The 14,951-nt window shown below is 39.2% G+C and overlaps 1 protein-coding gene across 2 annotated transcripts in view; it reads left to right on the forward strand.

Annotated features, from left to right (window-relative positions):
- LOC124134587 (helicase with zinc finger domain 2-like) overlaps positions 1-5,154 on the forward strand; it is a 33,110-nt gene extending 27,956 nt beyond the window's left edge. For both annotated transcript variants that reach the window (XM_048400435.1, XM_048400434.1), the window contains exon 19: positions 191-5,154. In XM_048400435.1, coding sequence (XP_048256392.1) covers positions 191-354 — 164 coding nt within the window. In that variant the 3' untranslated portion in view covers positions 355-5,154. The remainder of the gene's footprint in view (positions 1-190) is intronic.
- Positions 5,155-14,951: the final 9,797 nt, after the last annotated feature.

Genomic DNA, 14,951 nt, shown 5'->3' on the forward strand with positions numbered 1-14,951 from the left:
ATGACATAATGAACTCAATGTCAATGAATGAATCACATACTTTGAGACAAGAATATTGCCTATATCTTACACAATGGATATGGTTGTAGTTGTAATAGTAAATGTAACTGCTGGTGTAGTAGTAGTTGTAGTAGATGTAGTAGATGCACAAGGTGATGTAAAGAAAATGATGGGATTTCTTCATTTACAGGTAATGAGAACTTGCTGCGAAGTGACAAAATCTTCAAGAGACTGATCGAGAAGTATGAGAAACAGGGATGTTTGGTAGATTGCAGCGACTTTCCGCGGAGATACCGGCGAGATCATCAAAAACGACGACCTCCGATTCCAGGATTGGAGTGGAAAACAGCTTAAGTGCTGCACTTGTTGAAAGAACTGAACATTCAAACAGTCCTGTTGGGATGAAAAAGAATTCATTTCATGGCTGTGTTGTGAATCAGCTATCAATGACTGCGAATTTTCGTCTTAGTGTATTCAACATTTTAGTGCTATTTGTTTTATTTCTATTACCGATACAAACATCTGTATGCACTGTTATTGTGTTTTAAATATCAAGTGAATGTCAAGTGATTTGAATATCATCTGACAATTTTGGGTCCAAAATGCAATTTGTAAAATATATATTTTACTTATTTTAATTTTTATTATTGTTGTGTAAATATGTATATTTGTGAGTAAACTTTCATGTATTGTAGAAGCCTGCCCCATTTGCCTATTTAGAGAACATGGTAGACACATGTATGTCAGGTATCTTGGCAACCAGAATAAAACACACACATGCACACACACACGCACACACGCACACGCACACACACGCACACACACACACACACACACAGAGTTATTTTCTGTGGTATTCCGAAGAATGTTTCAAAGGCATGACTGATCATTTAGACTGAAATATTTACGTCAGGATGATTGATTGAGGTTTTTTTGTTAGACATGTTGAATCTTCATATGCATTTGGGGCCAATATTTGTTGTAAAATACTTCTTTATATAAATATACACATGTATGTATTCCAACTTTTTGTAAACACCATAACACCATAAAGCCTTTGTAATGAAAATGGATGTCACACCATTTAATATTTGGTTGACTCTGATGATGATGTAACTGTACATAATTTTGACATATGTTTCTTATTGTACTGGATCTTGCCATCTGTGTTCTTAGTGGGTACTTGTTACGACTCTTGCCATCCTTGTAATTAGGGCTGTCACGATACAGGTACCCCATGATACGATACGTATCTGGACTTTAAGGTCAAGATACGATACGTATCTCAATACAGCAATACCGACTTTATATGCGTATATTTAGAAGCAACCTTTTTAATTACATATCACATTCACAATTATGTGTTCTAACCACTATCAGTTGATGATTTTGTAAAATAATAATACTTAGAAAAGGTTGATTCTGTTTATTCAAACAAGTGTCAGAAACTAACAAATTTTCGTATGTGTCAAATTCGGAAAATATGATGATATTTCGATTCGAATAGAAAAATCAATCGATACGCGAACAAATGGATACTGATTTCAATAAAATTTTGTATCAATATATATTTACATGTATCTCCTATTGTATCGTGAGAATTATCTACCAATCCATTGGTACAATCAGTGAATCGTGACATCCCTACTTGTAATCTCCCTTGAGGAATGGTCAGCCCCTCAAGCAAGGCCACATTTTATAGTTTTCATACACTGCTATGAACAATCTTGCTCAAAGATATGTATATTCCTCCAGAGCCTTTCTATAGTTTTGTACCAAAATATATTCACTATATCTTTGTAGCATCTCACTCAAAATGTAAATATATACACTGTACCAAGTGATCATCTCAATCATGACGTAAAGACATTTTGTACCAAATGAGCATCCCTCGGGGTGGTGGGATAGCCTAGTGGTTGACTTGACAGATCAAACGTGTAGGTTCTATTCCCACAAAGGTGGTTAAAGACCTGGTTTCGATTCCCCACATGGGTACAATGTATGAAGCCCATTTCTGGTGTCCCCCGCCGTGATATTGCTGGAATATTGCAAAAACCATACTCACTCACTCACTCTTGCCACAATTATTTAGAGTGTGAAGCATTCAGTGTGTCCATCACCATGTATGATAATGCTTTCACTGCAAGACAAGACTCATTCTTTGTTCTAATCCATGACAAAATGATGAAAAAAAATGTCTCTTTTTGTAAAATATCCAATGACAAAAGTCTTGTCGCAGTACAGATACCATTCTTTCCTCCTGGCATCCCAATAAAAAGAATGACAAAAAAAACAATTTTGTTTGTAGGCATTGCATTATGTGTCCAGTGTGAAACCGAGATGGGGTTTCAATATGGGTAATTTCTGTGTTGCACTGGATGAGCTTGAAGATAGCAAATGTTTGTGTGACCAGATTCTAAACTACCACAACTAATTTGGAGCAAGAAACATGTCAGTGAAGCATATGTATGCCATTGTGTGTGTGACGTAAATGTCTTATAAGACCAACAGCTGTAGTTTAAAAAGTGCTGGTCTTGATATGAAGTTTTATGATTATGTTGGGTTTTTTACTATAATATCAATAGGCCATAACTATGATATCGATCTTTATTGCATGTGACCCTTATGTAGTCCAATCTGGTAAAAAGTCTTTAACATGTGTCATACATATTTAATAATATTGATACATGCAGCTGATGCACTTACATCTGTTGTGGAGGCGGTAAGGTAGGATGATGGGTCAAGCAATGCTCATATGGCCTGGGTCCGAGTTTGATTCCCATGGATTTGAAGCTGATTCTTGGTGTCCCGTGCTGGATTTTGATTGGATTTTTGCTAAAAGCAACATAAAATAATCATCATTTCTGTAGTGCCATGTGTTTGTATTCTTCGGATGTGCCAATAATGTTTGTGTGCTTTGTCAACTTGCATGTCTTTCACAGTGTATTATATTAGATGTGTCTCACTGAGTTTATCATGTGCAACATGTATATGTATATATTTTCATTTATATTTTAACTATGTTGATGTTGGACCCTGAACTCTGTCCCTAAACTCAGAATCTTATGATGACATTACTTACTTTGTTAAACAAGGATTGTACGAAAACATGTGTTCTGTTCTTTTGAACGACTCTATTAAATTGCCAAAATGAGTTCCTATTAGTATGTAGAATCTTACTTCCATATCTTCATTGGGAGTATGGGAAATGTTTCAGTAGAAATGTATTTTATTGTTATTTGTTGTGTCGAATATCAATATTCCTTCAATTGTGTTTAATGTGTTGACATTGAAAATTGACTCATATCTTCATTAATGTCTGAAGAATCTTTGTATTGGGGATATTACATCAAACGACTTGCCTGTCTCTACTCAAAATATCTAAAATCTAAAATATCTAAAATATTATAAGGATGGATGCACGTGGGTTTCTTATTTGAGATATTGTTCACTTACTGTTATTAGTATTATTAACTGAATCTTTTCACTAGTTACAGTTTTACCCTCATCATATTCACTCATTGGTTTTTTATCATTGTGATGTTGTTTAGGAACATACACTTACTGTTATTAGTATTAAACTTATTAACCAATTTGCCATCTTTTCACTATTACATTTTAACCTTCGTCACACTCAAGTTATGCAACCATATCATAATGTAATATGACAAAAACTGTGATTTTTCCATTCTCCATTTTGTTAATCCTATCACTACTGAAAGGTCTGGTTGAATCTTGTTCCTACATTAGGTAGTGTTAAATGTCTGAGGCCTGCATCACATCAGGCTTCCCTCCCACATCAAGCTGACCTGCTGTGATATAACTGGAATACTGTTCAAAGTGGCGTCAGCCCAAACTCACTCACTCTGTATCAAGCTCAGCTCCATAAAAACTTGATGGTTGTTGTGTTGAAAATGACTGCCTTAGATTCTATGTTTATTTCTTAAAAAAGGAGAAGGAATTCTTCACTAATCGTATTTCTTGTTTTATCCTGTTTCAGAATTTGCCCAAAAAATTAAATTTGATGCAAAATATTTATTCGTACTTAAATCGGTCCCTCAGTTGTCATTACATGTATATCAAATCTGAATTCCTTCCATCATCAACCATGTCTGACAGGGATGTTTCATGAAAATGCATCATAGACATTGTAAATTTAAATATCTAATTGGTCCAAAAATCTTTTGACATTTCAAATTATATTTCTCCAACAATAAAACATTCTCCATGTCACCCATGTGATAATGGACACGAACAATCAGAGAAGGGCTGAAGTGTTGTGAATCTTTTGTCCAGATTAGATATAGTTAATCATCCAATACATTCCATTATACACATCATGTATATCCCCTGTCATCGTCCACCGATATTGACAGCATTGTCCACGTTTGAACCCGTCCATTTATATTTTGTACAAAAGACTCATGTAGTATTGCATACATGCACATCTTCTCTGGGGATATACCGCATCATCCTCTTATATGATTAATAATTATTGTTATATGTAGATAAGGTAACAGGTTTACTTCAACAAATATTTTTATTTTTTAAATTTTTTTATTACTCTTTTGTTAGAGCTACATAATTATCTCCGTGAAAACAATTATGCCAATTAGCAGTTAGTAAGGCTGTGTGTGGTCACATGTAGGTGACATGACAGCTGTTATATGAGGTAAGAATTCATCCTTGCACCTTCATATATACTCACTGGTAATAAACATTTATGTATCACTACAATCGTTCACAGTAACTTTAAGACGCAAACATCTTTTACTCTACTTTTGTTTGGAGGAACTCTACTCTTTCCACTGTTTGGTTAACAAATTTGTTATTGAATTGTTTGTGTATGTAAACAAAAAAAATTCCGTTTATTTTAGAGATTTTTCCTTCATTTAGCACCTTGATGTGAATCATCTTTGCTGTAATATCAAGTAAAGAAACAACCTTTTGTGCCATGCTTTGACTACTCAGTTGGCGATGCTTTCACAGAAAAGTATTCGGTAAATCAACAGTTAATTTTCTTTTATGACTTTAAAACATTGACCTTTGAGATCTTATTATTTAATGAGAAGTAAATATGTGCCATAATTATTCTTATATGTGTTTATATATGTTTGTCAGTTTCCACAAAGGGAAATAAAGTTTTTTCATCTTCATGTTGTTTCATTTCAAAACTTGGTCCAGCTATACCTCAATAACTGTGTTGTGGGTACATGTGTTTGGTTTAATGCGACCTTGAACAGTATTTCAGTTAAATCGTGAGGCAGATCTGAGACGTTTTTTGAAACCCTGTAACCATGTAACTCACAGTGGGTAGACTAGACTTTAGTGGGTTAAGGCGTTGGCTCGTCACGCCCAAGTTTGATTCACCACATGGGTGCAATGTGTAAAGTTCATTTTCCGGTGTCCCCAGTCGTGATATTGCTGGAAAACTATACTCACTCACTCAGTGAGTAGGTGTAGGATGAGGGCGTCTTTCATTCTGCTGGAAATGTTAACGTTTAAAGTTGCAAAACACTGAAATGTTCAGACGAAAATAATCAGAAATGTTCAATGACAAGCAGCTTTTGTTCTTTCTTGCAATTGGCAGTTTTTGGACATTTACATAAGTGTATCTGAAATGAATGAAACTGTCAAGTGTGAGCAAGTCTGTATCCAATGATTGCTTACATGTTTGTACTGTTCTCATGTGCATGTACTTTTGTTGATTTGTTGTTGTCTGGTCCAGACACGATTATTTACAGACCGCCGTCATATAGCAGGAATATAGCTGAGTGCGGTGTTAATCAACAAACAAACCAAAGATAGAAGCATGAACCAAATCTGAAATCCTGGGATTCGAACCTTCTGCAGACTGGACCCCTGCATGACTGGCGCACCCTACATTCCAAATACACTGCAAGCTGTCGTGTATTATCTGACTTTTAGAAACTGGTCGTGTTGTGAAAGGTGTTGTGTTGACAAAAGAATGATAAATAGATTTGTCATTCAACTCTCAGTCAATTATAGTGGTTCACGGAATAGCTTCAGCTGCTAGTACCAGGACATCTAAAATATCACGCTCATTGTATAATCAATATGTTTACCCCTAACGTCATGGCTGTTTACAAACACATGTCATGCAGAGGCGGTTGACAATGTGAACCCTTAGATGAGAGCTGGGGCTTTTGTTAAAGGGACATTCTCCATGGTATGTTCATACTGGCTTAGACATCAATTAGTACCTTGTATGAGACGATGATATTTTGTCTGTGTAACGAGGATAATCAGTTATTGATAGATTAGTTTTGTTTACATAGTATATTTTGGAATTTGGGTAGAGAAAAAGCAATGAAAGTGCATCTTTAAAAATATCAACTATAACCGTAGGTGTTCATACAGCAATTGTGATGACGTAGCAGTCGTGTTGAATAGTGAGCAGTTGGTATAACAGTATGTGAGTGAATGAGTATGGTTCTACGCCGGCTTTATCAATATTCAAGCAATGTTACGGCGAGGTACACCGGATAGGCATCACACATTGTACCCATGTAGGGAATCGAAACCGGGTCTTCGGCCTGACGAGCGAACGCTTTAACCACTAGGCTACCCGACCGCCCCTATAACAGCGTGTTAGCATATTGATATTTATGATCTAGTATCGATTTGATTGACAGAAATAGAAAGATAATAAACGCCTGTGTTCAGTTCAAGGTGTCTATAGCTACATGTGCACGTACCACACATTCCCAACAATATGCAGTCATGCTCCTAAATAACTAGTGGGATATTGTGCGTACAAACCTTTATCATATAATGGGTAGGTTTCTCGGCAGGATAAAGCCAACGGATAAAAACGATACCCGTTGGGGTCATATGCGGATAGAGATGCAAATATCAAAGGTCAAGTAGGGACTACTTTCACTGTTTATAAACAAACATGGCGTCGCCCTTGTCATTCGGCGATCGAGTCAGAATTAACCATCGTGAATCTGGATAAACTACAGGGATATTTGCTATCATTATCAAGAGAACGGTCTAATATTTGTACTGTTCTCATGTGCATGTACTTTTGTTGATTTGTTGTTGTCTGGTCCAGACACGATTATTTACAGACCGCCGTCATATAGCAGGAATATAGCTGAGTGCGGTGTTAATCAACAAACAAACCAAAGATAGAAGCATGAACCAAATCTGAAATCCTGGGATTCGAACCTTCTGCAGACTGGACCCCTGCATGACTGGCGCACCCTACATTCCAAATACACTGCAAGCTGTCGTGTATTATCTGACTTTTAGAAACTGGTCGTGTTGTGAAAGGTGTTGTGTTGACAAAAGAATGATAAATAGATTTGTCATTCAACTCTCAGTCAATTATAGTGGTTCACGGAATAGCTTCAGCTGCTAGTACCAGGACATCTAAAATATCACGCTCATTGTATAATCAATATGTTTACCCCTAACGTCATGGCTGTTTACAAACACATGTCATGCAGAGGCGGTTGACAATGTGAACCCTTAGATGAGAGCTGGGGCTTTTGTTAAAGGGACATTCTCCATGGTATGTTCATACTGGCTTAGACATCAATTAGTACCTTGTATGAGACGATGATATTTTGTCTGTGTAACGAGGATAATCAGTTATTGATAGATTAGTTTTGTTTACATAGTATATTTTGGAATTTGGGTAGAGAAAAAGCAATGAAAGTGCATCTTTAAAAATATCAACTATAACCGTAGGTGTTCATACAGCAATTGTGATGACGTAGCAGTCGTGTTGAATAGTGAGCAGTTGGTATAACAGTATGTGAGTGAATGAGTATGGTTCTACGCCGGCTTTATCAATATTCAAGCAATGTTACGGCGAGGTACACCGGATAGGCATCACACATTGTACCCATGTAGGGAATCGAAACCGGGTCTTCGGCCTGACGAGCGAACGCTTTAACCACTAGGCTACCCGACCGCCCCTATAACAGCGTGTTAGCATATTGATATTTATGATCTAGTATCGATTTGATTGACAGAAATAGAAAGATAATAAACGCCTGTGTTCAGTTCAAGGTGTCTATAGCTACATGTGCACGTACCACACATTCCCAACAATATGCAGTCATGCTCCTAAATAACTAGTGGGATATTGTGCGTACAAACCTTTATCATATAATGGGTAGGTTTCTCGGCAGGATAAAGCCAACGGATAAAAACGATACCCGTTGGGGTCATATGCGGATAGAGATGCAAATATCAAAGGTCAAGTAGGGACTACTTTCACTGTTTATAAACAAACATGGCGTCGCCCTTGTCATTCGGCGATCGAGTCAGAATTAACCATCGTGAATCTGGATAAACTACAGGGATATTTGCTATCATTATCAAGAGAACGGTCTAATATACTGAAAATCCGTGTCTAACTGTGACGTAGATAAGGCATTTTATAAGTTTTGGCAAGTTTGGAGATATAAATTTCGAAACAATTTTGCGAGGGCGCTAGGCCTAGCCAAGCGGGATCAGTAGCCATATCTGTGCTTGTAGACCTCTGCGGCTTGAAACCTTCTCCACAAATTAAAATAGTTGGATTTGGCCGAAATATATTTGAATTGTTACCTTGTTTCGTTTTGTCGCTGTGTGTACATCAGATTGCACTTCTTAACGTTATGACAGGACAGACCGACTGTCAACAACGTCTGACTGTGTCCGTGACGTCTCATAGACTAGGGTTAGAGTAGCTTCCCTTTGACAAAGGGCAGTTACTCTAGAGGACAGACCGATGGATGGTCGCGAAAGGCAATAAAAAGCAATTGTTGTTTTGCGTATAGTTGCTTTGCCAGTGGATAAGAAATAGATTTCAGTTGGAACTATATTGGCTATTGTCACTGTCCGACTGACACATCACTTACCCTATGACGTAATAAATATTAATGCGCGCATTCCTGGAAAACGCAATGTTTCGGTAATGTTTGTGAGAGGGGAAAAGCGATTTTGAAGCACAGAGTTAAAGAATGATGACATTAGATGATAAAGGGGTTATCACGCTTGTGTGTTTGGGGGTGGTAAATATCCTGTATTAGGAATAAACGTCCCTAATGCAGGATATTTACCATCTCCAAACACACTCGCGTGATAACCCCTATATGTGCACGCACCACACATTCCCTACAATATGCAGTCACGCTCCGAAATAACTAGTGAGATATTTTGCATACAAACCTATAAAATTGCATGACTATTTCAAGAAATAATCTATTAAGGCCTACACAATACGTGATGGGACGTAAACTGGCACTGGGGTCGCTAGCTGCTGATTAAAATCAAGTTGAGTCTGGAAATTGGGCAAGTGTCTTTCACACTAACGGAATATGTGCTCTGCCTAATATATCTTCAAGTCCTCTGACATCCACTGTTATGTGTCAGCCCCAGTCATCGCGACCAGGGATATTTGAGCTGTAGAGCCTAGTTGTGAGGCACCTGGTTGTATGTGGATAACCCGTGAAAAATCCGGCGTAGAATAGGTCTTCAGCAACCCATGCCAGCCATAGAGGCGACTGTGCTTGGCGTAAGAGGCGACTTATGGATCGGGTGGTCAGGCTCACTGACTGAATTGATACCTGTCATCGTATGCCAATTGCGTGGATCGATTCTCAACAATTGGCGTGGCATTTAGAAAGCGAGGTCCGCTTATTTGCCATGTGTCTGAATCTTGTCAATGACATTGGTGTAAAAAAGGACAGAAATTCAATTATTTAAATGATTTCATTGGATTTATCAAAAAGGACAAGATCAGATTTGTTGGCCTGGATACATCTGAGGCTGTATACGGGCCTATTCCAAAGAATTTTGTATTTATCATTTTCCATGACGCCCTCCACATATTCTGGGTCGTACCATGGATGGACCTCTGTGTCAAAACAACAAGCATGGCGAAGACGGTAATATAATGATCGAGCCACTCCATCATGTCGCTAAATATACTGTGTTTGTGCCATAACTGTGCATCCAATGACAATGTGCTGGACAGTCTCATTAAATTCATTACATAATCTACATTTCATATTTACATTTTGATGCAAAATCACACACTGACGGTTTCGAGTGGGAAGTGACTGTTCCTGTGCAGGAAACAGAAAGCCTTCTGTTTCACTTTGCAGACCAGCCGACCACATCCAAGCGAAGGACTCTGTAGGGTTGCTGACCTTCTCAACACACTGCTCATAAACTCGATGCAGTGGTCGTTCAGATTGCCTCTCCTTGAAAAACTGAGTCTGGGTCTGGCGCTTCATTGGTTTGGTTGACACCCATTTCTGTACCTTCCAGCAGTACAGAACCATCAACAAAATTAACATTGAGATTGAGATTATGTCCCACATCCGTGGCTCGTTTAAGAAAACTGTGGAATGCCTTGTTTTCATCGTGAGTCTTGACATGCTTCACAAGAGGATCATCAGACAAATAAATGCATGAAAAAGTGAACATTACAATTCTATCACGAAGAGCCCCCGCGCCCTCCCATTACGATTAGTAAAGAAAAGCGATTGAGGGAAGAACGAGGGTGGTGGGATCTATTGTCTGACATGATTCTTCGTGTGATGGTGTCAGTACCCTGAATGCTTGTTTCGTCCAATCAACAGCACTAAAGGAATACGAAAGGATGGGTAAAGCAAACGTATTTGTGGCTTTGACTTTTCCTTGGTTCATTAAGGTTTATTTGGTATAAAATTTTGTTTATTACCCTTTTGTGGTTCATTGTCTTTGGAACTGTGTGGAGTTCCTCCAATGTTCGAGCAGCAGCATACACGCAACAGTTAATGTCCTGCAAAGAACAGTCCGCATTGATAGTGACAGAAATAATGTCACTTAATTCATCAAGTTGATTCTGTGGAGTGAGTGAGTTCGGTTTTACGTCGCTTTTAACAGTATTCCAGTTATATCACGACATGTCAGCTTAATGTGGGAGGAAAGCCTGAAGTGATGCAGGCCTCGGACGTTTACCAATTTGGTGAAACCCAGGAGCAAGGGTAAGGTGCTGACAAACCTAGAAACATTATCCGGGCGAACCGGGTTTCGAACCAACAATCATAGGTTTCTGTGGTGCCCAAGGGATGCAACTCTGCACAGCGAATCGCGGAGCCTTGGACGACTGGGTCTCCGTTTCTCAACCGGTAAATCACAGATTTGATAATAGAATGACATAAACAAAATATACAAGGTATCATCAGACAGATCACTGCCAGAAGAGAGGTCAGAATCGGGAGAAACTCAAAATCTTCCAGGCCACCATCAGGAATTTCATTTCGTGAGCCTATGTGTCAGTGACAACAGCATCAGGCAATTGAGGGAGAATAATGCAACGTTCATCTGCAATTTCGGGCCTGCTACTGTTGGAACTGATGGTTCATGCACAGGCGCCTGACGAGTGTTGGCTGTTAGCTCACCAGGTTCATATATATTTTGAGCGCCGGAGCTGGTCACGGATGTTTTGTACTGTTAGAAATGCATACATTGGCATGGCTGTGTCTCAATGCTGCTTGAACAATTTGCCGTTTACACGTGCATTTCTGGCCACCCTGTTGCTTTCGCACACTCAAGAAGTATGGACTTCAGTTGTTGCGTCTATGATATTCTTGGATGGGTTCTGTGCCCCCCCACCCCCCCACCCCCCCCACCCCCCCACCCTCTCTCTCTCCCTGGGGCAAGTCCCATCTCTAGTATACCGGAGGGAGGCTGACTGGGCTGAGTTGAAAGATGAATTTTTTCTTGGCATTCTGTAACCCAGTTTTTGAACCAGTTTCGCCGTTCAGCCCAAACATGGCGATGTGCATTTAGTTCAGGGGAATACATCCTCCCCATCTAGGCCCGCCGGAGAGGCGTACATCATCATTATGGCAGGAATCAGTTAAGCAAGAAAGAGCTGATTCAAAGTCACCCTCTCACATTCATTTACAAAAGGCTCGCGTTCCTAATGTCGTTTCAACAAGACAACAATATCAACTTATCACCTGATCGCACAGAGGGTACATGGCTCGCCTTGAATTTATTGAAACACCAAACACGAGATAAATAAGTGATACAGATATAGTCATGGCTAAAAATAGCTCTTATGCTAAAAATAGCTCTTATGCGACAACGTAGGCGCTTTGCTAAGGTCAACAAGGACTTCCTTTTACAAACAGGATCACTTTTAGAATGGCTGTCGCTTCATTAAGGTACTCTTTGATTTACAAACAAGTATTAATTGTACATGCCGGTATTAAGGTACAGTTATATGTGATACAATAAGTATTTTTATCTGTATATGCGGACTGGTTGCCCAGACATTAACATCACCACACCTACACTATTGTCTCATATGCAAGCCTTATAGATGGATACAACCAGGAATGACTTTTAACAAATTACAATAAAAGTCCCTTGAACGATTCTGACTGTATCATAAGCTTGTGTTTATGAGTCACTATCAAATGGAAACGCATTACCTGATACAAATATCAACGTCTGTTATATCTGACACACTTACTGATGAAAGAACATTGGGCGTTCTGCCCCAGGGACGTTTTGCACCCATTGACCCGAGTCACGGAGGTATAAGAATGACGTCACGCTAAAAATAGCTTACCAGCGTAGTACATTACAGGTTGTGTTGCAATCTGGGAAAACCTTGGCTTAAGATAGACCAACGGTTATACATTCAAACATAGCCTAATCAGTATAATTAAAACTAAACAATAGTATTATAAAAATTCCTTTAAAATAGAAAGGGTGCAATGTTGCCAGTTCTTCTATGTTTACATTAGTTGCATAGGTAAAGGAGAATTGTTTTGTTTCTGTAAACACGAGGACGAACTAGGTCACATAACAGTCTTCTCCACTGAAGGCAAACAGTTGTGTAAACAAACCTTCGAGGAAGGCAGTCCTCTGTATCCACGGGTTAACATAAACACACAAGCACATTTGTTATTGAAGGTAACATAGGCCCGTCTCTGTAGTTTTGATAGGCTATGAAGTGGATAAACATATAAGCTCTATTTACATCGTGTAGGCTTCATTTCTCGTGTAACCATGCCTGCTGACGGATGGAAAGCATATTTGTCTAGTATTTATTTGAATTCCAAACACCCAGCCTCCTTTTCTGGGCCTGCTAAGTTGTATCACATTGTGAAAAAGGAGAGGAAATTTGATATTAGTTTGCATCACATAAAGAAGTGGTTGACATCCCAAGATGCCTATTCGCTTCAGCGACCTTTAAGATACAAGTTCAAGCGGAACAGAGTGGTGGCTTCAGGCCTCAATGCTCGATGGGATATTGACTTGGCTGATGTATCTAATATAGCCTCGGACAATGATGGTGTGAAATACTTACTCATAGCTATAAATGTATTTACACGTTTTCTGTGGGTTGAGCCCCTTAAAAATAAAACACTAGATGCGGTCATTAAGGCCTTGAAGAAGATATTTTCCCGTGCTACCCTGCCACAAATTATACGATCAGACAAAGGGCGAGAATTTGAAAATAAGAAAATGAGGTCTTATTTAAGAAACAAGGGCATCACTTACTATGCCACACAGAATGAAACCAAGGCTTCTTATGCCGAGAGAGTGATACGGACCCTCAAGACCACGATGTACAGATATTTCACCTACAAACAAACGTATCATTATTTGGATATTTTACAAGACCTCGTCCGGGATTATAACCACAGACCTCACAGATCATTGAATGAAAGATCACCCTCAGATATTAATCAAACGAATGAAGCTCTGGTATGGAAAGAACAATACATTGACACTTTGACGAGACCAGTCAAATCAAAAGCTGAAATCAAACAGAAGTCAATGAAGAAACCCTTTAAATTTAAAGTGGGCGATCAAGTGAGACTCTCTCATTTGAGACATACATTTCAAAGAGACTATCAAGAAAAATGGACTGAGGAAATCTTTTTTATCAGAAGAAGGTTCTATTGTGATGGTATGCCTATCTATCTGTTGAAAGATATGGCTGATGATCCAGTTCAAGGCAGTTTCTATGCAAATGAACTACAGAGAGTAGACAAGCCTGCAGACACTGTATGGAGAGTGGAGAAGGTTTTAAAGAAACGGAAGCGAGCTGGTGTTAAAGAGATGTTTGTGAAATGGATGGGCTATCCTAAAAAGTTTAACAGTTGGATCCCAGAGACTGACCTGGAAAATATATAAGGGTCTTCCTCTTATTCCAGTGTCAGTTGCATTTCTATCGTCATGGAGTCCACATCGTGTCCTGATTGTGGGAGACAGTTCTCTAGAAATGATAATATGCATAGACATAGGAGACAGATGCATTCATATCCTCCTCCTCCTCCTGGAACCTCACCTCCTCCTCCTCCTCCTCCTCCTCCTCTGGGAACCTCACCTCCTCCTCCTCCTCCTCCTCCTCCTCCTCCCACGTCTCCTCCTCCTCCACCTCCTCCAGCACTAAAAGAACAGTTCTACTTTACCATTCCATCCAATACTGTGTTGGTGGGTCCAAGTGGAAGTGGCAAGACTATGTTTGTGTACAACATTTTACTACAGAATCGCATCCAACCTGTACCCAATAACATTATCTGGTGTTATATGGAGTGGCAGCCTCTGTATCAGATAATCAGTGAACAGTTACCCTATGTGACGTTTGTGAAGGGGATTCCTTACAACCTGCACGAGGATAACTATCTGGATGCACGGAATAACAACATGATTGTACTGGATGACCTCATGTCAGAGGCTAAAGATGATAAACGCATCTCCCAACTGTTCACCCAGACACCAGAAGAGATCACATCTCAGAAGTAGCCGCTCCAGTGGACAGTGAATCAGAGGACGACACTGCAACTATGCCTTCCTGTGATGAGTGTGGTATTGTGTTTGAAAATAATCATGACCTTCAGCGTCATGTCAGATCATGGTGCCCTGAGAATGGAGGGGGACCCCTAAGGAAACGAGTTAAAATGGAGACAGCTGAT

Source organism: Haliotis rufescens, unplaced genomic scaffold (assembly GCF_023055435.1).
Source record: "Haliotis rufescens isolate VD_foot unplaced genomic scaffold, xgHalRufe1.0.p SCAF_2, whole genome shotgun sequence".
Classification (NCBI taxonomy): domain Eukaryota; kingdom Metazoa; phylum Mollusca; class Gastropoda; order Lepetellida; family Haliotidae; genus Haliotis; species Haliotis rufescens.